Below are 26,054 nucleotides of genomic sequence, written 5' to 3' on the forward strand. Positions count from 1 at the left end.
TTAAGTTCATAAGCAGTTTTATTCTAAAAATATAAGTTTTTTCTTACTATTTCAAAATGTGTTACACAGTACAATCAAAAATTAAATGCAAAAGAGAACTAGATGTAAGTGTTTATGTAACCCAGAAAGTAAACAACTTCTTTATACTGTGTATATGTATGCTCTGCTCTACAACAGTCTTAGACATGTTGCCTTATTTAAGGCCTTACCACTCAATTATCTTTTTTTCTTTATGCAGACACACAATTCTATAGTGATTGACAAGTTCAAGTGAGAATGATGGCAATGAGTCTATTAGATTAGATTGGTCAATATGATGGATTCATATTTACAGTGTATGCATAGGTTACCTTGGGATTTTTCAAACTTCACATTTTGGAAGATTCTGATCAATATGAAATAAATATTGCTCTATAACCAGCTTGATTTCTTTTTCACCCAGATGGAGATATGTCAATAACAGTCATAGTTGTTAAAGCAGCAGGAAAACTCTTAGAGGCTTTCAGTAAATTGTTGGTACTCTTACATATATATTACTCACGATTGTGTCTAAGATGTCTAAGGCTGTTGTATGGCAGTGAACAAGATGTAGATATATTAGACAACAACATTATTCTTTGTGTTTGAAGGTTGTTTTTAAAGATGTTGATCTGCAGTTTACAATCAATATTTCTGCAATAGCAATTGGCAGACTCAATGGGATATAATTTGAATATTCATTGTGGAATAATTGACAATGATAGCAAAAGGATTACAAACATAAATGTTGTACAAGTGTTAACGTTGAAAGAGGATGACATTCAGCTAATAAATTGCAACATTATTTTTCATTTGAGGGGTGATGCGTCATTATAGATTTAGAGGAAAAATTAGTTAGACCTAATTTTTAGCAGGTTTTATAAAACCTGGAAATGATCATTTCATGGCTAAATTCAGTCTGCAGGACAAGTTAGAAAAGGCTGTCAGTTCATTCATCTGAAGCTACAACAAAAATCCAAAATTTCCCATTAAGGCACCTCTTGTCTTCTAAGGGGACCAATTTTCTTCTTGTTCATTTATTCCTTCCTCTTCCTCTGGAAAAGCTGATTCTTTTTGTGTTTTCATTAGCTTCACCCCTACAAGTGCAAAAGAATTACATGTTAAGGTTCATATATGCAAAGTGAGACCTAATTCCTTTCTTTAATTTTTATCTTTTGTGTAGCCATTACAAAAGCTCAGCCAGAACAGATATTGCAACCATCAAGAAGTACCTATGAGGACATCAGGGGCCATTATTAAGAATGTTTATGAAGCCTTTTAATACATGCTTTCTGCAAACACTCTCTGTATCTGTACTGAACATACTCTAGGTCAAGTGACTGGCATTCAGACATTTCTAATTTTCTATATTTGAAGTTGGTTACAGAATACCTCAAATGGGTGGACTCCATGGACCCAAAGTTATAAAGAGCCACCCCCCCCCCCCTTTATTTTTGAATATAATACATTTAAATATTTGAAAAATGTATATTTGTAGCACAAATTATAGCTCAAAAGTCCATTTAGATACCCTTTCTTTGGCATTGGCATATAGTCAATTCTGACCACATACCAATTTACTCCCCCACTGACAGCTGACTGCAAGAGACTTAGCTTCATGATTCATCAGATGCTAATATCTGAATGCTCACAGTAATACACTTCAGACAGAATTCACAAAGGCTTGGATAATAGAGTTATGTACTGTATTTATTTGAACTGCATGGCCTCATTGAAGAGATGTTGAAGCACATGGACAAGTGTTTCATTGTTTGTGAGTACACCCATCCTCCCCCTCATTATTACTTTTGCTTCTGGCATGGAACGCAAATAATACAGAACAGTTTTAAATAAGAATTCAAATTTAAATAACTCAACGCTGTTCTTCTTTTCCTTATAGCATCTGAAAAAAAGTAGTACCAACAACTCCATAAAACACAGGCAAATGCTTACAATACAAATGTGTTTTAGATTTCTAAATCACATGTATCAGACTACCAACATTTTTCAAGAACCAGCAAGCATAAAATGAGCCAAATAATCTTACTTCTTCTCAGAATAAGATGCAAGAATATAATTAAAAACCAGGACAACTATTTTTGTTAAGTTTGTGTTTTGAGTTTTAAAAGCTACATCATATTGATACTTTTTAAATTACTTTTAGTACTAAGAAAGGTATTGGGTTTTGCAAAATGACAATGTCTTCTGGGCTATATTACTCTAAGAATTTTACCCATAAATCTTTGGTGTTAACTTCTGCATTATGCAGCTGTTGCACCTAATGACTAACTTAACAGACAAACTCTGCTTTAAGCTTGACCAAGTGAAATATGTGTATACATAGCCTAGGGTTTTTGAAAAAAATGTGTATGGCATCCGGATACTCCAGTTTTTGTGTGCTGTTTCTTTAAGCAGGCTTTCAGTTGGTACAAAGAATCAGAACCCTCACAGTACATTCCAGAAACTACACTAACTGTTCAGATTTGATACTTCTGACCTTTACGAATCTGACACACGATCCAAGCAGCCAATGACAACTATTTTGGGAAGCACAAGATGAACTCTCCCACATAACTTTTCTGCTCATTTTCCATCCTACAGGAATATTTTTGTCTGCTTCGTCCGCTTGGATTGCGGTTTTCCAAAATATGGTATACACATTCATTTATGTATCATTTCACAATGTGTTTACTTCTCTTTCTATTCTTTTCACTTTGGTGTATTTTGGAAAAAGTACTTAGTCATTGTAGCACTGGTTTGGTCATTGACAACATGGTTTCTGTCAGAAGGGAAGTAACGTAAATCATGGAACAGCTTTCCTAAGACAATAGCAGCAGGGAAGCAGGGAAAGGCCATGTTTCTCAGTACATACTGTATGGAACCTAAGAATATTAAAAAGGAACCAGCAACACCACAAAACATATTATTTGTTGCTAGAAAACAAATTATACATACAGTATGTTACAAGTGTTCATTATGCATTTCAGTACACATGGTACAGTAGATTGATGAAATATAAATATATATCCTCTTTCGCTGAGTTTTGTGATGAAATCAGACTAGGAATGATTCATACTGCATATTTATTGTCCCTCAACATAGTTATTGTTCCTGTTATTATTTATTATGTTTGTAATGTACTGTCTACATTGTGTGGTGTTGTCTGCTGTACTGTGTGTGTCCCGGGAGATCAGCGCATTTAAGAATTCCAATGTACGTGTACTGTACTGTACATATGGCAATAATCTACTCAACTCAACTAATTTGTATGTGGTAAAAATTCAAAATCAAAGATAAGATTTGAAAAAAATCTCCTATGTACTATGTATGAATGTACAGTAAATTAATCTCCCTGTTGCAAGTTACAGTGAAAGTGGTGACAGAACTGTGGTTGAAAGGCCCTACCTGGTATAAAGGGAGGTTGGTGGTGATATGGTGTGTCTTTCCGCCTTGGTTTCTCAGATTGCTCTTCTGAGCTCATCATTAAGAGCTGCTGTGTATTTCTGGAGCGCAGGAGATCATTCTTGTCATCGCAACTTTTTAGGGAATCTGCCTGTTCACAGCCTGTAACTGCAATACATTAAAATCCCTAATAAATCTAGGCATCCAATTACTGGAACCCGGCATATGGGCATGTTTTCTTTTAAGTTAAAGGATTAATTTAGTTAGCTTTTACTGATGGCAAGTACATGATTAGTACAGTATGTGTTAAGAATAAAAGGTTTGCCTGATTTAAATTCCCTGGCCATAGTAGATTTGATCCATTTGATGTACTGACGAGAGAGACTGCAAGGACGTTATTTAAATCATTCCATCAAATACACAAAATATTATAATTATTAGATACTTGATCTTCATGTAATGATTTTTGGTTGCTTAATTTTTAGGAATCACTACTCAATGCAATATACAGTAACACTAATCTCCGTCTCTTTTGTAATAAGTCAGATAATTCAAAAACATATCTGCAATTTATAAATGTGTTGTTGCTTTTCTGGCACATCTTTATATATTTAATATACCACATTTTAAATTTAAGCAGTTTTATGATATACAGTATGTAATAATCGAATAGTAATCAGGGAGAAAGAAGAAACATTTCAAGCAGGTATTGTAAATATGTCTAGGGTCTGTTCTGTGTAATTAAATCAATATTATTCTTTCCTAGGAAAACTGAACCAACCATAGAAAACAAAATTCTCCTGTAAATATACCTCCTGTCTTCATCAGAGAACAGTCATGCTCTTACTCTTTAATTCCTCCATTTAAATGACAAGATTTAAAGTAATGTAAAATGATTAATCAAACATAAAACTTATATGTTTTACTAATAATAATACTAATAAAACTAATAATAATAATTGCTTACACTTATATAGCGCTTTTCTGTACAATCCACTCAAAGCGCTTTACAGGTAATGGGGACTCCCCTCCACCACCACCGATGTGCAGCATCCACCTGGATGATGCGACGGCAGCCATAGTGCGCCAGAATGCTCACCACACATCAGCTCTCAGTGGGGAGGAGAGCAGAGTAGAAGCCAATTCATAGATGGGGATTATTAGGAGGCCATTATTGGTAAGGGCCAATGGGAAATTTTGGCCAGGATGCCAGGGTTACACCCCTACTCTTTACGAGAAGCGTCCTGGGATTTTTAATGATCACAGAGAGTCAGGACCTCGGTTTTACGTCTCATCCAAAGGACGGCGCCTGTTTACAGTATAGTGTCCCTGTCACTATACTGGGGCATTATGACCCACATAGACCACAGGGTGAGCACCCCCTGCTGGCCCCACTAGCACCGCTTCCAGCAGCAACCTTAGTTTTTTTCCCAGGTGGTCTCCCATCCAGGTACTGACCAGGCTCACACCTGCTTAGCTTCAGTGGGCTGCCAGTTGTGAGTTGCAGGGTGATATGGTGCTGGCCAATAATTCCACACAGCCTACAAAAATGTGTTTTGCATCAAATGATAGTATCACCGGATCTTTAAGGATTTATGTGTATTATTAGGTAAATATAGAACATGTTCGAATGTTGTTTTCTATGAGTTGTGTAGCCTGATCGGTTGGTCGGTCTTGGTTGTGTGCATTTAAATCGTATTTGCTACCTTTCTTAATCAGTAAATTACAAATAATTTGAAATAATCTAGAATCAAGACATTGAACTTTTGGCTATCTTAAATTAGAAAATAGGCAAAACTTACAGCTTTATTGTTAGTACAATGTACGAAGTGATGTACAGTGTTAGTAGTGATGTACGAAGAACCCCAATGAAATGCATTGATCCATTTTATAACCGGAGCCCATTCCAGCAAGCAACAGGAGAAAGACAGGGCATAACCTGGCACCAGTCCATCACTGGGCGGACATACACAGCTACACTCAAGACTAGGGCCAATCTTCCCAGATGTCAATTATTCTACCAGTATGTTTTTGGACTGTGGGAGGAAAACGGAACACCTGGAGGAAGCCCACACACACACACGGAGATAGAAACATAGAAACTCCACACAGAAAGCATCTCAGGTCCAGAGTTGAACCCAGGACCCCACTTCTGTGAAGCATCAATGCTAACCACTGCACCACCTTGCTACTGTACCTATATCCAATGAAATAGGAACAAAAACTCATTATAATCCAATTAATAAATCAATAAATCCTTCTGCTATGTTATGTTTTATAATGTGCATATTGTATTGGGTGTTTGAATAAATCTGTCACTGTAGCTGTCACAAAGTGACAAAGGTGACAGGCTGAGAATAAAGTAAATCTGAAAACAACTGTCATGACAATACTCATAGTTGCCAATTTTTTGTGCTTTTTTAAGCAGTTGGGGTCACATCCAGAATACTTTTGATCCAGGTGCTTCTGGTTCTAAAGAAGATGGTGCTCCATTGCTGGCTTTAGCTCTCTATTCAATGTAGGCAATATGTTTAATAACTTACACCCTGGAAACAGCACTATGTGGAGAAACAGTCCAACGCAAAAACTGATCTTGAGAGCTATAATATACTTTGATTAATTCTCTTTAGGTATATGTTATGTTCTCTATTTGTGTTCTAATCGGCGGTCATTAACCACACAGCTTTTCAATGATGAACATGCACTTTATTAACACAGCCTTCTTTAACTCTTACTACACCAACTCTGTAACTGCCTAACCAACTGCCCCTCAATCTGTATATTTTTATACTATTTACGTATTCATGCATCATCTGTGCAGTACAGCAACCCGTAAGGATCAAACTCTACTAATATCCTTAAAGTATACAGCATTTATACCTTAGTATTTATTCCCCTGATATGCAATTTCTCTTTCACATGTACTGGATTTAATTTTTAGAAAGGGATGCTGCCTTTCTGGGCTGTAGGGCTTATCAAATTAAAATATGTATTAGAACATGTATTAAAATATTGTCTTAAAATAAATGAGCAATAATCTTTATCTAACACATCACTGGGATTATTTTGATTACTAATTAGATGGGGGGGTTATATAAAATACAACGCTTGTTTTAAATTTGAGTCTGTACTGCATTTTTCACATAATACAAGTTAACTTTGAAAGTGAATTAATTCTATGTTTATACAGTATACAAGCTATTCTTTAGAAATTTACATGGAAAATGATAAGTGCTAGTAAAATACTAATGCAATATAATATAATATATATAATAAAATTTACTCTAAACCCAAAGGCTCCAAACCACAGTGTCACAACATGTTTCTTTCAGTTTTAAGTGAAAGTGCTGTCAGCTGTTTCCATGTACTATTTACTCAGAAGCCTAGAAGGTCTCTTTGACAGCAGCCTTCCTTTGGATGTACACACCTTATGTATTTTAAAATATTTCTTCTGTCATGTCTGACAAGTCTTGCAGGTGCAGAGATTCTCTGCCAAACCTTCACACCTCCTCCTGGACAAACGCAATCGACCATTCAGTAGATTTTCATCACACATCTTCCACAGTCAGAATTCTGTACCCAATAGCTCAAACACAACAGCTCCCATCAAGCTCATCCACAGTGACTGACCCTCAGTTTCGCAAACTTGGCTTTCATATAGCCTTTACAAAACAGACCTGGGATTACTTGTGATATCTGTTATTCTGCTGTTTGACGATTCAGATCCCCTGTTTTCTACCTACAGTAGTCAGAACTCTTTTATTTAACATGCAGCTTCTGTACCTCAAAAGCCCTGCTGTACCTTAATTCTGAAGCTGTCTACTTGGCCTGTGCCTTCTCCTTGTCCCAAACTGACACCACAAGTAGATCTGTATTGGCAATACAGAGCATACAGCTCATTTTCCCACTGAGAACGTTTATTTAAGGATTAAACTCCCTTTCAAGACACCTAGCTTCAAAAGTGAAAACACAGAGTAACAGTGCTCCAGTCTTAAGTAAATTCTAAAAATGAATAAAATGTGTAGAGACACACATTGGTAAAGAGAAATCTTTAAGGTAAAAATTAACTTAGTTATCTTACTTGTATTTTCAATAAAAATGACAGATTCATTACACATTTTACTGATAATAGATGCTGTGAGACGAATATATGCAGGCAAAGGTATGTACAGATGAAACACAGAATATTCAAGCAATTTGCTCAATTTATTAAGTTAAAACCTATGATTTGTACTCGTTGCTCTGCACCATAACTGACCCCAACAAACTCGCGGAACAATATTTACATCTGTCAATGTAAGAGACAACAAAAAAGTCAAGGAACAAAGCCAATACTGATGAACAGTAAAAAGCAAATTGTATTATTCTACTCTAGCCTGCATAAGGTGACATTATATAATCATTCCCAATCTCAGTAGCACACAGTACATTGCAGATTCTCCTAATTAAGCTCTCAATTTAGCTGAAAGAAACTACTAAGTGCAAAATGAAAACAATAACAAAGGCATCCAGTCCATTTACTGCCTGGGAAAACGATGATTACCAGTACTCATACAGACTTCTCCCTAAATCAATAAAAGAAATAAATGTCTGCTTAGTGCATCTATTCCAGGAAACACATCCTACATGAGTCAGCAGTGGGGCCTTCTAATGATTTCTCATTCATGCTCTTAAAATCCCTCAGATAGGTTTCAGACAATCTCTCTGAATTAAGCTTTCAGACCAGAGATTGTGAGGTGAAATGCATATCAAGTTCATCAACCACTTTGAGTATGGATTTTTTAAAAGAAAAGCAACATGATATTTACAGTACTTTATCTGCCTTGTGTGAAAATATTGTAACGCAACAGGGGCTCAGGCGGGCGCCCTTGCCGCATCTGGTCGGCCCCATCCCGACTGGAGGCTCTTACACAGTGCCTGTCGGCCGTAAGCGTTACACTCTCCCCCGCTTAAATCGCCGTCCCCCGGCGAAGGGCTATCCCATCCCACTCTCACACCAATGTAACGCAACGGGGGCTCAGGCGGGCGCCCTTGCCGCATTAGGTCGGCCCCATCCCGACTGAGGCTCGAACCCGGGACTTCCGTGTCTCTCTGCAGCGACCTAGCCCCGTGAGCTAAAGAGAGATCTCTCTACAGCCCAGTAGCTGTGGTCCTGCTATCACAGGGAAGGGCGGTGACGTCACCTGCTCTGGTACGCCGGCTCTTACACAGTACCTGTCGGCCATAAGCGTTATAATATAATGTTCATCTGCATATTTAAAACATTGTATACATATTTAAAACATATTTAAAACATTGTGCGCAAATTCCAACAGCAGAAAAATAACTTCACTTAACTACTGTGTCACTTGATACATCAGGTGGGAAACACATTTCAGAAAACACTTATTTGAGATCAAGAATACATTTTTTTCAGAATTATCTGGAAGGAGCCCCACACTTTTATAAATATACCCCAGAAGTCCATCTGAGTTTCTGTGTTCCTGGAAGAAAGGAGAATGGTTGCCTAACTTAAATTGCCTTTAGTTCATTAACTTTACAATGGTTTCTGAATTTATGTGTGGTATAAACTGGACTGTAGTAAAGGGATAGATCAAATGACTCAACTTTTATTTGTTTAGCTCTTTATGAATGAGTATGAATTCTCTCCAGCCAATTCCTTAAAATAAAACTTTTGACACCACCATTATGGTCACTACAACCTTCAATATCTGTATTCTATTTAGCAGTCTCCAATGAAAATACGTAACGTATGAGAGAAAGAGTAAGACAATAAAAGAAAATATGCTAATAATCTGAAGAAGTTGAAATATTTTTAGAAATATATGTTTTTTTTAATTTGTGACATTTGCCTAATGTGTTGGAGAAGCAAAACATGTTCTAAAATTGACCGTTTTAGGCAAACCTTTATTTTCATAACTAGTGATTACAAACAGGAAGGGCATTTAACCTTGGTTAGAACGCTGTGTAATACTGAAGACCAGTTCTGAAGGTGCAGTGGAAAGTTATCACTAAAACAAATAATATATTCCCTCTTTTGCATATTAGTCATGAAAAGCATTTGTTGAAATTATGCTACGAAAGTTTCCACAGATGAAAATGTTTTAAAAGATTTGTTTTAAAAGAAAAGCAATGTTCATCACACTGAAAATAAGCAATATGGATTCTGAAGTGTAAACAAAACATAAAAAGCCTGCCAAATTACTACGTTTATTTTTTATGAAGAAACTAATAACATACGGTTGAAACAGTATTTCTCTTGTATCTATGTTAACCATTTGTTTTGAATTTTATCTTGCACATGTCAGAAGAAAATTCTGCCAATTTAAAAAGTGCAGAACCGGTCTGGTGGAATGGACAAAAAAATGCAGTAGTCCTCACTCTGTCATCAGCTGAAATTTTCTGTTGACAGAGCATAGCTTCTACAGTGGGTGCAATCCATTTTGTTATTTTCCCTGAAGGAGAAACAAAAACCAGAAAATACACGATGACATGTAGAGTCGTCATGAACTACTGCACCATGCTGGATAACATCCATGCAACGAGTAAAAGAGTGGCACATTTCTCTCATTACTGTAAGAAAAGTATAATCCACTGCCCAGAAACTGAAAGCAAAATCAAGAAAACTTGTTAATGTAATTCCTTTTTGTACTGCAAATTACTGGACCAAACTGTCATGAAGTGTGAGGATTTAGCAGAATTATTGAATTAATGCAAAGTTTACACCACAAACTCACTCACAAATATGGAAAGAAATAGTATAATGGGTATAATAGCCCTATTAGAAATAAAACAGAAGTATAAAATGTTTGTCCTGTTAGAGATCACCCTGAAATGCTAATATCAAGTAACTAATAAGAATACATGAACATACATCTTACCTGTATCATAAATGATTGGTCTTCATATCCCATTCAGCACAAAACTGTAATTGACTGTAATTTTCATCTCCATTTTACATCATAATATGCTAATTTAATCTATTATGCAAGCAAACATAATCTTAATTTGGTAATGCCTTGTGCAAATCCCACTTTTACTCTCTTGAAACCCTACTATAGCTCGCATGATCTTTTTGCATTTTTAGTGGCCTCCACTTCCACTTACAATGTCCTGGAACCTCCATGGGATCACAGGAATACAGTTTTTAAGACTCTCTCTGTGTTGCCCAGTTCTATTTTGTTTTACTTCATTCAACTCTGTTACAGTTCAACTCTTCTATATTTTTGCTTTACCTCCCTCCTCAATAGTCTTCATCTGGCTGGTCCTGTTTGGCAAGGGCCACTTTTCTATAACAAGGCCAGGTATCCCTGACACAGCAGCGGCCATTTGGTAATTTCCTTCCTTTCCTCTTCATTCCATTTTCTCTCTCTCTCTCTGAGACTGCCCTTCTGTCTGCAGCTCTTCAGACACAGGATGTATAAGTGATTCACTCTGTGCTGTTTATATTCCTCCTCTCTAGTCTGTGGTGAGCAACAATAGTACAATCTTGCCAGGCAATACCTACGTCTTCAGGTGCTAGCTCCTCCTGTTAGCAATGATCTAGCAAGCCAATTCTGTTCTTTAGCAGCACAGGTCTTCCTCACTAAACCTTGAAAATTGAATTCCCAAAACACTAGAACCTGTGACACACCTCTGTACAGCACTAACTGTATGTGCCTCCAACCAACCCAGCTCTCTTAGTTCCACAGGCCTGTTACACTCCCCAATCTATCTCTGGTAATCACCCCTAACTGTGGAGTCCTCAATTTCTTTTCTTTCCAAACGGGACCCTAGACACAGATGGGTTTTCTTTTTTTCCAACTATACTTAAGTATAAATAACTGAATGAATACCCGAATATGTAAAGGTATATCTTATTCCACAGAGAGCCAATCTGAACAGTTCTTTTCCCTCCCATGGAATTCCATTTCCTCTGAGTTCTATACACTTAGTTAGTCCAACTGTATTTAATTTTACATCAATTTCCAATTACAGGGTAGCCATCTTGGCTCAAGGCCACGCCATAGAGTTAGGGTTTTGAGCCAAGATGGTGGCTTCCTCATGGAGCCACCACTCCCTACATTATACACTTGATTAACAGTTTGTTGCCATTTGTTTATAACACTGGTCTCAAACCCAAAGAAATGTTTGGCCTGCTTGATCCTTTAGTAATGTGTTTATAAAACTAAATCCTTTGCAGATGGGCCTAAATATTGAAGCATGTTGTGGTTTGGTTTTCAGAAATATAAATATTTTGCCTTGCAAAAGCATCCAGAGCCTTCATGTGCTATCTCATATTATGCAATTATAAAATTATTTGTACACAATTTAACTTTTGAGTAAGTCTCTACCAATATTATACCTATGTTTTGCCTCAAACCACCATACATTTTTTGGAGATCATTTATGCACATCTGTTAAGACTTTCCAATAAGATTCAAGTCAGGACTTTGGGACTCTCAAGGATGTTCAGTTTCTTATTCTTTAAGTACTCCAGTGAAGGATGTTCAGTTTCTTATTCTTAAAGCACTCTAGTGTAGCTTTGCCCTTCTGCTTTGGATTGTTGTCCTACTGAAAGGTGAAGTTTTGTTACAGTTTAGGTTAGAATCATGTTTTCATCAGTCCCTGCTTATGAGAAACAGAACTATAAGATCATGCTGGAAACCACCATGCTTGGCAGTAGGGATGGTGTTGTCTGAGTAAAGTAATAAACTGGATCTGCATTAATTTTGCCTTGTCTGACCACAAACACATTTGCAACATGGGTCACATGCAGTATCACCTTATTGCCAAGCCCATGTGGGAGCATGAGATGTTTTTTTTAGTTCCATACAAATCTCCTTTGTGGAGTGACAAGATTGTAGATATTTTATCCCATCTCAACCTTTGAATTATGCAACTGTTTTGAGGTAGTGTGGAGTTGGATCTGTATCTGACAAATATCAATTGCTACTTTAAGTATTAAGCTTTGACTCCAAACTTTAAAGCAAAAAATAAATGGTGAAAGGGTCTGAAAGTTTTTCTTATTGTTTTTCCCTGCCTGTAGAATACAGTAGCAAGCAACCATTTATGGCTAGATTACTGAACTGAAATTATGCACTTATAAGTAAGTGTAATTCTATAATCCAGAGGATGGGTTCTGTCCTACGCTGAGATTTACCTGTGTGTACACAATGAATCTGTAAAGCAATTCTTAAAGCCCCAATTAGAATTAAGTACCTTCACATTTCCTACACACATTTGAGCAATGGATACATCATTAAGGTTAATTTACAGTAGCTCTTAAGAGTCCTTATTTCTTACTAATATTGTATAAAATAAAGTTAGTTTAACCTTGCATAATATTGTTTGAGCAGCTCCATTACCAGTCTCACTATTCTCATAGATAAATGAAGTGAGGTATAAGCTGTCTTTTACTGTGCAAAAAGGCAAAAATAAACACTGGTACCAGTCTGCATCAGTGCTGTGCTTAATCACTTGAGTAGGTGTTGTGTTGCAGATAATAAATTAACAAAATTATGCAATTTAGCAACCTATTGATGATTTTTTTCTGATACATGTAGAAGACACTCTTGTTACATCAATTTAGTGACACATTATTTTTATGATCAATTGTGTACAATTAAATACAGAAACAAAAGACTGTATATATAAAACATGTATAACATGGACTTTGCATGTACAGGAGGTCTTTAATTAACTGGTATTTGGGGAGATTTCCCTTTGTGACCTTCAGACAAGTTTAGGATCGAAATGAAACATAGGTACTGTATAATGAACTTAATATACTGCTATTGGAGAGTGGCTACACAAACCTCTCAGAACTCACAGAAACATAAGGTAAAACATTGAATATCATTCATCATATACACTGACATATTGTGTGTCACATACTGTAGGAAATGTGATAAAGAAACTGTATACCAGCCACAATCCAAAACCCGTCAAGCAACCATGCAATAGTACAGATCAGTACCTGGACAGTACCTTTCATTGTGGGAGGTGTGTAGACACTCTGCTTTCTCTGCTTTGGTGACATCTCAGCACTCTGAGCCTGGCAGACAGAATGGAAAAGCTGTTAAGAGGGATATCAGATTCTGCTGATGTTATTTTTGGCATAAGCACATTTGGATATTCATTAATTCCAGCATCAGTTAAATGTTGTTATTATTGAAAACCCTTCTTGGATATTTTTCTGAGCACAAAATGATCCAAGAAGAAAAATATCAACTGTCTGGAAAGTGTGATAAGAATCAAAATAACACACATAAAAAGTATTTACTTCATTGAGTTTGAAAAGCTCCCTTACAACCCAAGTATGAAAAAAATAACAAAAACAATCATTTGTTTTTGGCATATTACAATTGTATAGAAGAAAAACATTCCTTTACAGAATGATTTCTTTCATCTGCTATACCAGTTTTAAATAAACCCATGTTTTAAGAACAAAAAATACTATTTCAAAATATTTTATATAAATTTGGACATTTTACTACTAAATAATAAAAATAATTTAAATAAGGTATCTTAGATTTAAAATATCTAAGCTAAGACTTTTGACTCTAAGGATGCTTACTTAGGAAAGTTCATGTTTTTTTCTATTTTATAAAATAATTGAAGGGAATCACTAAATCTAGAGCCACTCTGTATATTTTGGTCTGGAATGGTATGCCATGTGTAATTAATTTACTTTCTGGTTATATTTATTTCATTTATCTACATTGCAGATATCCACTTTAATATTAAAAATGCTAATGTGCAAGAACATTCTGACTTTAAAATGCCTGTAACATAACATTTTCATTTAAACTTTTTATTTTCAAACGAGGGACTCAAAATACCTTGAATATAAAATCTAAATTAAAAACATAATAAACTGAAATATAATGTCAAAAAAGGATAGACAGATGTTTTCCATTCATTAAAGAAAATAAATTATGTAACTTACTTCGCCTGGATTATTTGCTGTTCTCTTTTCATCTGTTTCTAGAGAAAGGAGAAATTAAATAAATGTATCACTGAACACTCTGATACATTTACACTTGTTGCTCCACTTGAATCGAAGGAAAACAGAAATTAATTCAAAAGAAACTAATAAGGCCACAGCTGTTAAGAGAAATGGATAGTCAAAATCCTGCTATAAAACAAAAAAGAATATTTTCATTATATTTTGATACAGTACTACAGTGCAATCTTAGTCTTTTTTCCTCCATAAATTGATTCTTCGATTATTGTAAATAGTCTGATTCTACAGCAAACAATGGACAAAACAAGGCACTAAAATATTTTTTTTTTTACTAGATGAAATATTTCAGTTTATTTATTGTGCTCTGCTTTTACTGGTATCCTGATATGCTTGGCATCCAAAAAGACTTTTGGCACACAAAATTTTAGGGTATGCAGTTAAAAGCACAGAATTTAAATCAGGGATGCTTGGTTGAAATTGTAAAACACACTAGTGAGGCCTCATTTAGAATAGTCTGCACGATTCTGGTAACCACATTATAGAAAATATATTGCTGCTCTGGAATTAGTCCAGGCAAGAGCAACCAGATACATTGTGGCGCTTAAGGGAATATCCTACACTGACAGGTTGAAAGAATTGAACCATTTTAGTCTTGAACAGAGACAATCACCAGGGGACCTGAAAAAAAGTATTAAAGTATTAAGGCATTGACAAAGTCAACTCAGTGGACTACTTCAGAATGAACGGTAAAACAAGAAGCAGAGGACACAAATAGACATTATCTAGATTTGCATTTTAAACCAAGAACAGGAGGTACAGTACTTCTCTGCCCAGAGTTGTGGGAGTTTGGAACAAGCTGATCAACCATGTTATTGATGCTGATATCCTACTCCAGCTTCTCTCAAGAAACAGCTGGATGAAATCCTTGTTTTAGTTATTAACTACTAATTGGGCTAGACAGGCTAAACGGCCTCTTCTTGTTGGGCACCTTTCTTGTGATCTTATTCTTTTCTTATGTTGTTCCTCTTGCCATTTACAATACATTTGTGGACAGCAGTAGAAGCAGTGATCATTATCTTACTGTTTGGTTAACTGAATAGGTCCTTACATAACATGGAATCTATATACAGCTCAGAAAATTGCAGAAAAAGGTTTGTTTTTAACAATGTCAAGGCCACACATATCTTTTAACTGATAAACCTAGTCTTTTGATAAGCAAAAATATTTAAACTCTTATCTCCAGAGCTATTGGCAAGCCTTGTCACATTCAGAAAGCTTTAGACCTTGACTACATATACAAGTAAAGTTTTATATTCAGTTTCAGAACTGGAAGGTTTAGTAAAGTCTCTGATGTTACCATGCTCAGAACAAATTATATGTCTGCTGAACAGACTTCTCTGATTCTTTGAGGAGACAAAATAAATTAATTGTGATTTTTTTGCTTTAAAAATCACATTACAGAATTGGATAATGCAACTCATTGAAGAAAATAAATAATAATGTAAGTTAATCATGATAGCATTGTATAGTGCAATTTATATAAACTCAGAACAAAAGACTACCTTCAAAGTATTTTTTTGCTCAAACAGCTAAATTTTCCGAATGGCAAAGGTCTTGTCCCTTAATACACGCAGGTTAAATCTAGATCATCTCCATATCTCTAACTGAGATGGAATACATTTTAGAGTTTGTCTGACTCTCCTCGATTTTTTGTATTACAAATTCAAATAAATATGTCATATTGACAAACCAGAATTTACACATTGTATGTCTGATACTATATTATGTATCAGTTTGTAAGTTATGTAAGTTCTTATTAAGATCTGTTATTTTGTACTTTAAAGCAGGAGAAGATTAGTAGATCCTACTTTATACAGTATGTAATTCAGATGCTCTAGTGGGAATCTATAAATACGTGGTCTTTACTACTGACAAACTACAAAAATACAATATACTGTACATAAGTTTTAACAACAGATAAAGTATGACTGTGAGAATGTCAATAGGCCCTTGTGATTTATTTATTTCAATCCATTCTGGACCAATAAAACCTCAGTGTTAGTTGTTCCAGGGATAAAATTGTTTCATGTCTTTAACATTTATTCATTTTGTATAACATTTTCTATCTTGATCAAGTATACTATTGTCCTACTGAAAGGTGAATTTTCATCTCAGCTTTAGCAGTCTGACACAGAGGCCATTCAAATAACTGCATGAGTTGTTGATGTAGTTTTTAGGAACAGAGAAGGGATTTTGCAATCCAGATATTTTAGTATCTGACTTGGCTTGTCTATACATGCACATAGCTGTACAGTAATATAAAGAAATATAAAACACAGCCTTCATTTTTATTTTAGCCTCAATACCCACATTTCAGGAGACATGGAAGGTGTTCCTCTTTAAAATGACTTTTCACAGAGAAAACATTTTAAACATTTTAAAAAGCAACACCATTCTCTCTGGCAAAGTAAATGACATTTAAATTAAAATGAAAAAAACATTAGATTGATCATACTTAAAGAGCCAAGATGGAATAACTGAGAATTCTTATCCAAAGAAGTAGCTGCCCACCACAGGCTAATTAAGTGCCGTGTCAGTCAAGTGTCCAGATCTGAACATCCATTTTGAAAACTAAGCGTTGGTGGACTTCATAATTAAACCAAACTCCGAACCTATAGATAAACAAGTGCTTAACAAAACAGCAAATTATGATAACTGTTATTACTTGCATTACAAATGACATCACAGTCAAGTTTATTCATATAGTTTTATTAGACCAGAAATATTAAATGACTAATAACTCGCATACATTGACCTAAACTCCCTCTAGTCATATATAAAATGCTGTGGTGGTTCAGTTGTGTTTGTAAGAACAGGGAGTTTATAAAGTTAAAAAAGAAGATATAAAAAGTCCAATACTTAGTATGAGCAATACATTCATTTTGTCACAACATTTTGTCATTTATAGTAAAACTAAAGTGAAAGCAACAGTATTTCTTATACAGTATATGTATACATGGCCAAATTCAGAAAAAAATATTTCCGGCAATATTAACAAGCAACATGATTGTCTTCAATATTTGTAATCTTTGGCAATATGTCGTAATTTAGCATTTTAAAGTAATGTTACTGAATTCAACACAGTGTATGCATTATATAGTTTCATATAATTCAGTAATGTCAAAATTCTCAGAAATTAGTTTTGCATCCAAGCAGTTGTTTACACATATCGAGATTATCAAAAGCTGTATGAAAAATGAACATTACATTAGAAATAAATATACCATTACATAAAAGTAATCAAACCATTGACATTTCACACCACTAATCATCCTTAGCCTTTGTAATTGTACATCACTCCCTTCATTTTTGCACCTAACCACTCAACTATGCACTTGTCCATAAGCAATGCTCATTTGTTGATTGCGTAATTTGAGTGAATGTGGGAAAACAAATTCCAAATTTAGTTAAATCTGCATTGAGACTCAAAACGTCTGTTTGAAGGCATGCATTGTGTACATACCACATAAGCACATCAAAGTATTATTTTACCTGCTTATGAGAAAAAGTAATTATTATTATTAAGATGCCATTATCTTACTCTCTTATCAGATTCCAGGCCCAGATCAGATATGTAGCATTGACATGCCCTGCATGACACCTCCTGCTGCTTTCAAACTTATCAATGAAAATTATAATGCAAATGTTACAGTGATGTCTAACACAGTCCTGAAAAAGAGAGCACGCAGAGGTAACTAGCAAACATATCCCCAGAAACACTCAAAATATATGGCTGTGAAAGAGGAAAAAAAGGCCAGCAAATAATTGGTTGTTCACTGAATACTGTTATAAACAGAGAAATAGTTCTCATGGACCACACACGTAAGCATTTTAGCAAAAAAAAAAGATGAACTGTTAAAAATGTTAAATAACAAGCACATTTTTAATGTGTGTAGGCATCAGTGATTCAGATCATATGGATGGAGACCAGGAAGGACAGAGAGGAGAGGAATATTTAGAATTCCATTTCTCTCTTTCTCCCGCCAGTAAAAAATGATGCTGATGATGAATGGATCAGTTTTACTAACTTTTAAATGCACCTTTATTAAATGATGTTCCAGATGTACAAATGCATGGGTTGAAAGCATCATGAAACAGAGACTCGGAAATTACCTTTGAACAAGATTATAGCCAATTTCAACACATTCAAGAGCAGGGCCCATCCATAAAGGTCAGATCTTGAGTAATGGGGTCATTTTCCAAGTCTAATAGTTCAAGCTGACAGCTATGAGATAGACAGAAATACAACATAACACTTGCAAATATTGAATTACAAAGTCATCTTGAAACAAATGTATCCAGCCAATTATATAGTTATCTTTTAATCTTCTTTTTTAGGTAAAATGAATTAAATTATTAAATAGTGAACATTCTGTATTGATTCAAATATTGATTCTGTAGGTGTTGTAAAACAAAGACTTTCTTTTATGCCGAAAAATAGGATGCCTCTTTAACATGTAGTGTTTTTGTAACATTCAATTTTCAAATTTTCAAAAGCACATTCAATAAAACCCAAAAATCTACCGGATCAAGTGACCAATAACTTACTGAATTTCTTTACCTGCCTATGGCAACAAGCTACTGGAAAGTCCAACTGGAAAGGTGCTTGAGAGACAGGGAGGGAGCAAAGAACAAGGAAGGAACAAAGGATTTACAGATTTTATATACAGTATGTGGGACAAAAAAGCCAAGATGATCATAAAAACACATTCAGGTTCCCACAGAAACGATAAGGTGCTATGTGGGTCTATGGATGCACCAGTAACAATAGAAAGAAATGACTGTGGAAACACAGGTATTTTTGATGATTTAAGATTAAGTCCATAATCTGTATTTTATTAATTATGTTAAAACATTGAGAAAACACTGCTTTGGGTTAGGCCTACAGCTAGGATCAGTGTTTGGTTACTAGTATGCAATTCATCTACACCAGAGGTTGGTTATTATTGCATTGTATAATTTATTGTATTGTAATTCTAACCTAATCCCTATAAACCTCTGTCCTACTCTTCTATCCCTCTGAATGCTGTACTGTTTTGAATCAATTGATTGATTGATTCATGGCACACCATAAAGTTATTCCAACCATAAAACCTAATCACCATGCTACCAGAATTGCTAACCTATACTTTAAAGTCTTGTTAGTGTATGAGTTATATTATGTTATCTCTCCCACAAGAATTAATGGACAATTTAAGGAAACCATTACATCAATTCAATAAGCATGAATTGCAACAAGTGCATAATCTACCAGGAAACCATGTGTCACAAATTGGAAACAGGCATGCTACTTGAATGAACTGGAAGGAACATACAATACTGTTTGTAAACATCTTTCTTCTGAGTACATGGAAAAACTTGTACTTGCCTACTGTACATAGTTTCATAATATGAATGTGAAAAATAGGCTTTTTATATGGACCAGAGGAAGGTCTGACAAAACAAGGCATTAATATGAATGTACAGTAAGCAGAGTCCTAGAAAATGTATTACAAAGTATGGATCGACTCAAGTGGACCCAGCTGAACCATCAAAAGGTACAACTTTTTATGCATAAAGGCAGGGGCAGCAAGAATAAAGCTAAGCTTCTTTGTACAATAAAGTAAGAATTTAGGCTTCTAACATCACAGCCATATAACCACAGTGTAAATGGAATTGCAAAAAGAAATCATTGCAATAAAGAAATGAAGACACAACTTTGAGTAAATGTGCTTGGCAAAGCTGAAGAAGTGAAACATGAAAGGGGTGATTCAATTACTTTCTGAATTTATATAAGTATAAGCTTTCTAATGCATAAGGGATATTCAATAAATTATTCCAGTGAGTGGTAGTCTGTTGAGTGAACATACAGTAGGAAAGAACACAATATTCTGATATATGCAGTCTGAAGATGAGAACTGTTTTGCTCCTGTTTTTTCAATTAACTGATTAACTTAATTTATGTTTTTATAAACAATTGTAGCCATTTAAATTGAAAAATGTAGTTTAAACTTATGTTCATATGTGTCTACATTTTTTCATGCATGTGAGTACAGTATATACACATCTTTCTATATGTGGTATAATTGGTTCTATTTGGGGTTTCTTTGTAATGCAATCCATACACTAAAAATTGCTTTAAAGAAAAGCACACCTAGTTTTAAACCCAAAAAGAATCAATGTCCAAAAGACTCTAAACTCTGTAAGTAATAATGTTTTTTTTCATTTTTGACACTGCTGGAAAGAGCACACATTCTTAACTGTATGATCAAAGACGTGCTAGTGTGTCTTCCTCCCTAAGGGAGTGTTGAGCTCTGCAGCTGAGACCTAAATGCATCTTCCCAAGGATAAAAAATGATGTCATCTAAAAGCCTTCTGTTGGAATCATGGTTGTTTCAGGAGCTGATCACATAGCCTTGCAGCAGATAATCCTTCTTTATTAATCATTAATATTTTCCCTTATACAATCTGTTATTGTCAATGTACTTGGTTTCAGTTACTTTCATGTTTATACATTTCACTATGTCATGGGGAAGCTAATTTGAATGCAGTAGGTGAGAATGTTGACTGCAGATGTTTTAATGTGTCTGCATTGCTCTTAACTCTAGTGCTGGAACTCTGTATAGCAATGAATTATGGCTTCTGATTTTTCTTACAGCAGACAAGGGCAAAATATCAAGCACAAAATGTTACAGTGTCAAAAACTCAAGGATAGATTAAAAAAGTTCAAAATTATTTCTGGGTACTTGGTACACTGTTATTCTTAAATAAAGACAAAACATTTGCTTTCAATGACTCCAGGTTTTCAAGGCAATAGTATAAACAGTATAAACATAATAAATGTTAGATCTTAACCATAATTAAATTATTTTATTTTATATTAATGTTATTTTAATATGCCTATATTATTTTATGTGCTAAGAAATGCTGAAGAAAACTAAGAAAGGCCAGTTATTGAATGGTGTGGTTTATTGTATCTAAATGTTTAAGGTTTAATTGTCTCTCCCTAATCTTTACATCTTCACCGATGTAAAGATGACACCAGTGTGTGGTACCTAATTATGCATCAAATCAATATATAACTAATTAATCATTTCATATGTGACATATTTTTAAACATTCTACCTGAATAAGGACTATTTTTCCTGTATTTAAACATTAAAGAATGACCTGTACAACCCCTCAAAGAAAAAATATGCATAAGACTTCAAACAAGAAATTTGTGGCTTATCACAAATTTTTCAGTCTAAACTATACTTGTGTTACAAACACATCAGGCAGACATCATAACCAGTGAAGTCATATTACCTTGGAAAACGATACAATACACTGAGCAAAAGAGAAACATTTCTAAGATATCAAACTTACAAAAAAAAAAGTTTTTTTGACCTCTAATCTCACAATACATGTTTGTATTGTGAGATTAGAAATCACTGGCTTTATGTCATGTGTGACATACAGTAATCCTTATAATTTATTATATGACATGTCTTAACTAGTTCTATTTAAATTTTCTTAAATACAGTATTAATTGCTTCTGAAACTATAATTACCAATACAAAATCAGCTCTAAATGCAGTCAATAGCTGGAGAAATGAGATTACCAGTTGACAACTAAATAACAGACACGTCAAAACACGAGGGGAAACCATTTATGTTTTTTCTGAAATAAGTTGGACATGTTACATCCTCATTTGAGAGATATAGAGAGGTTGTAGAAAGAAAGCCTATTAGATATGTAAAGTGTAAAATAAATGAGTACCTGAAAAGTGATGATCTCTCATTCATTTTGAATTGTGTTTTTAGTTTACCTGAAAACTTTTATTTATTTTTATGACAATTTAAAAAATAAAAAGGGGAATTTTAATTAATTGTCAAATTGTTTTGTTGCTTTTACCATTTTCTTCATGCTAAAACCTACTGTACGTTTTTGCATCACATCACTATCCATGATACTTATTGAAGTTTAATGTAAATCAAACTGGGCTTTTGTGCTTTAACTTCGCTCATCATGATATGCTATTTTATCTATGTACTGTACTGTATTAAAGGGGAATTTTCATTTGTGGATAAATCAGTTTTGAAACATGTTCCTTTGATAAATTTCTTCTGAGAAATTACAACTCACATAACCAGACCTTTTTAAAAATGTTGACATGTTTCTTTTAAAGAATTTCAAATGAGAATGACATTTATTCTCTGTAACATTTGTATGTCTTAAAATTCTAGTTACAAAATCAGTATAAGCTTAATATAATATTTTCATTGCTTTAAAATAACTGCTGAGATACCACACACTTCACAGCATTCATCTGCAATTATTTTTTCTTGTGGAGAGGTGTACTGTACAACAAGGCAACAAGAAGTTTTTATTAGTGCAAAAACTGACACCTTGGTCAAACATTTTCTTTTAAAAACAGTGTTTAATTAGACCACTTTAAGCACTTTTTATTTGAATCTGTGAAGTTAGTTTTTTGTATTTTTTGTATATTGTTTATTTCTATTTTGAAAATTAATATCAAGTAGCTATTGCTGTCATTGCATTCCTAATAGAATGCCATGCCTTGCTTTACTCAAAACAGGACAAACTTATAAGCAACATTTCCAAGTATATCACACCAGCAGAGGGGCCTTTCCCACATTTAATGTACTGTATATATTCAGATGACTGAGCAAATTCATTATTAATTGCCCTTCTTAAAACAAACACAAATGGGTCTTTTTAATGACTTTCCAGTAAGTGCTCTGAAATCAGACAGATACAAACAAACCTTGTCATATTTTTCCATAAATATTTATCGAATCCTATTACAAAAGTAACCTGTTGTTGTACCATTGTTCCCTATGCTGTGAAGAACAGGTATATAAAAAAATAATTTGGATCTGAAAATCTCATCAGATCATCATCAGTGCATCATGGTCTTGGGTAATTACAGTTTCAGCCATTGTACGTTTCCATTGTGATGCATGCAATATGAAATCATTAACCTGATGTTTACCAGAAGAACTCTCAAATTAATTGAAAATGTTATGTGCTCTAGTTTACCTGGTGGTGTTTGTTCATTAAAAATAACCAGTGTTGCTGGCGTGGGTCTTCTCTTCCTGATCTGTGGAAGACAGGTTAGAGTGATGTGGACATGTATAGTACTGTACTGTATATATAGGACAAACAGCAATTTCTCTTCATACATTTTTGTAACTCCTAGAGGATTTACAGTAACAAATTCATATTGCATTGCACTATCTACCATCTCCTCTAGTAATGGAATTTTCAATGGCATTGAATTCTTGTCTAGGGGAAGTATACAGATTGAACAAGTACGTGAAAAATGGTCACAATTCATTATCCTTTCTTTGTTAAGGCAAAATAACTGATTTTTAAAATCAAGTCTGATGGAAAGAAGCTAAATCAACAAACGACAAAGGCACAAAACTCTTGCTCTACCACATTATTAAAAAATCAGACTAATCTGAAGAGCTGTCATGGTCTATTACATTTGATTTGTAAATTGTCACTCGATTGAACATGAAAACAACTCCTAATGATACATCTGTACAAAATAATGTGTGCGCAAATATGGCTGCATTCAAAGTACACACAAGCCAAGCCCTTTCTCATTCTTTCTAATGCATCAGAGCCCCTGATCAGTTACCACCGCCCCAAATGACAGCCACTCTTCAAGCTCACACTGCTAAATAAGGCACACTCATGTATCCTTTACTGAGAATAATCATATTGTTATAGTGTGTTATATATCTTGCATTAAATTTCACTTTGGTTTTTTTTTGTTTGGTTTAAGTATTTAAGCGTTATTTGTAAGCAAAATGGCCTCAAGGGTCCTAAACTTTGTTTTCAACATACAGGTAAAAATTGTTTTCATGGGCCCCACCAAAACTCTTTAAAAATAAATCTCTTTAGATACTGCAGATCTAAAAATATAAAATACATTTCTGTTAAACTTGGGTCTGTGCCATGAAAGTATTCCACCTAAAGCCTTTTGTTTTCTTACGGAGGATTTAAGAAAAGTTACACAATGAGAGCTTTAATTTGTTAGAAAACAAGAAACAAGAACATGTAATTAAATCTAAAATGCAAATTTACCTAAATTACCTTTATTTTAAAAACCAGTTGTCTGATATTTCTTCATGAACTAAATAACATACACATTAAAAATATCCTGATTTTACTACCTACAACATGGATTTTTATAACAGATATATTGCTTACATTAAAAAAATCCAAGAATCCTAATGACAAACAAGCACCTTTTAACCTTATCAAGTCATATTACATATGATGTTTTGCTTTATTTTCCTTACCTGCTCAGATGCTTGTGGGTCTAACTGACTCTGAAATAAAGGAACAGCAAACTGAATCTTCTTTGGACTGTTAGGTTCCATAGTGAGAAGAGATGGAGGTGGAACCTCACCAAGTCTACCCAAAGAGCACAGCTACCAAGAATTATCCCTCTGGCTCCCTCCTTAAGACCAGGCTGATTGTGCTCCAGTCAACAGCCCGCCTTCAAGTCCCCCAGTAAGCAAGTAAAGGACTTCCACGCAGCATGAACTGAGCTGCCTGCACATCCAGAGTTATGCGCCCCTTGCCTTTGATACCTCACAGTACTAAAGAACTGCCTTGTTCTTGAAACCAACAACAAACTGCTAATTGTACAGCACTCTACCTCTGTGCTCCAGCCAGGCAGGCATTACTCACTGGCTCATTTCAAATGAGTCTCTGGCCTTGAATGGGCTGGTGCCCTGGGATTTCAATAAGCCAACCTATTTACTGTATATTATTAGCAGCCTGCTCAAAAGTGCAATATAAGCTTCCTTTGGGCACTGCTGATGTATTGTTAATTATTAATGAGCCAAGTTCAGGAAGCTTCCTTTTGTTTGTCTTTTTCTTTTTTTTTAAAAAAAAAAAGCATGCATATTTGAAAACATGACTTTTTTTGCATAGTTGTTCACAATGAGAATTGTCTAAAGGCTAATAAATATATACATTTCATCTGGCATGTGTTCTTCATTTAGTATGATTTCCACTTCTTCCAGATCAATATCTGTACTGGTTGTGCTCAGTAGAGAAGGGGAATTATTTAAACGTGTAGGACAAACCATACCAGAATTTCCTTAACTGAACTACTTTACATTGTGCATTACATTTTAAAAATGCCTTTGTATAGGCAAATTAAAATCTGATCTAGTTCTTTATCTCTTGTCATCAAATCAGGGAATATTATAAAAATCACTTAAGGGACTAAATAATCCATCAGTTTCAAGTTCCTCAAACTAACCCTATGTTGATTTATAAACCTTTTACAATTGAGCCAGACTGGCTGCTTCCTATTGTCCTGTCATTTCTTTCTTTATAAATGGCACATAACTAGATTGGAAGTGATTTTAACCTGGCTGGAGAGCGGCTGCTTCAGTAAAGAATACATGAACGCATCTTACTTATGTTGTCTTTAGACAGAGTTTCAGAATGAAACATAGCAGACCAAAAACATTTCCTTTCTATACCCACAGACGTATAATTGATGAGGATTTGCACACTTTCTGCCATTAGGCGGTAAAGAAGGAGCAAAAAAAACAAGCTTTTCATATGGCAAGAGTATTGATCCACAGATACTGTATACAACCGTTTTTA

General features: G+C 34.7%; 1 protein-coding gene across 3 annotated transcripts; it reads right to left on the reverse strand.

Moving 5' to 3' along the window:
- ppp1r1c (protein phosphatase 1, regulatory (inhibitor) subunit 1C) lies at positions 1-25,185 on the reverse strand. 3 transcript variants are annotated; one of them, XM_015358843.2, is made up of 6 exons: positions 24,728-25,155; positions 23,454-23,514; positions 14,351-14,388; positions 13,390-13,456; positions 3,424-3,588; positions 1-1,115 (listed from the first exon to the last, which is right to left on the reverse strand). In XM_015358843.2, exons 1-6 carry the CDS (start codon positions 24,806-24,808, stop codon positions 1,027-1,029), a joined length of 501 nt encoding a protein of 166 aa, XP_015214329.1. In that variant the 5' UTR covers positions 24,809-25,155; the 3' UTR covers positions 1-1,026. The 3 variants fall into 3 exon arrangements, with proteins under 3 accessions (XP_015214329.1, XP_015214331.1, XP_015214330.1); XM_015358845.2 differs by lacking the exon at positions 3,424-3,588 and having other exon boundaries at positions 24,728-25,129; XM_015358844.2 differs by lacking the exons at positions 1-1,115; positions 3,424-3,588 and adding an exon at positions 9,306-9,875 and having other exon boundaries at positions 24,728-25,185.
- Between the last annotated feature and the right edge of the window lie 869 nt (positions 25,186-26,054).

This window comes from Lepisosteus oculatus, chromosome 12 (genome assembly GCF_040954835.1).
Source record: "Lepisosteus oculatus isolate fLepOcu1 chromosome 12, fLepOcu1.hap2, whole genome shotgun sequence".
In the NCBI taxonomy this organism is placed as follows: Eukaryota; Metazoa; Chordata; class Actinopteri; order Semionotiformes; family Lepisosteidae; genus Lepisosteus; species Lepisosteus oculatus.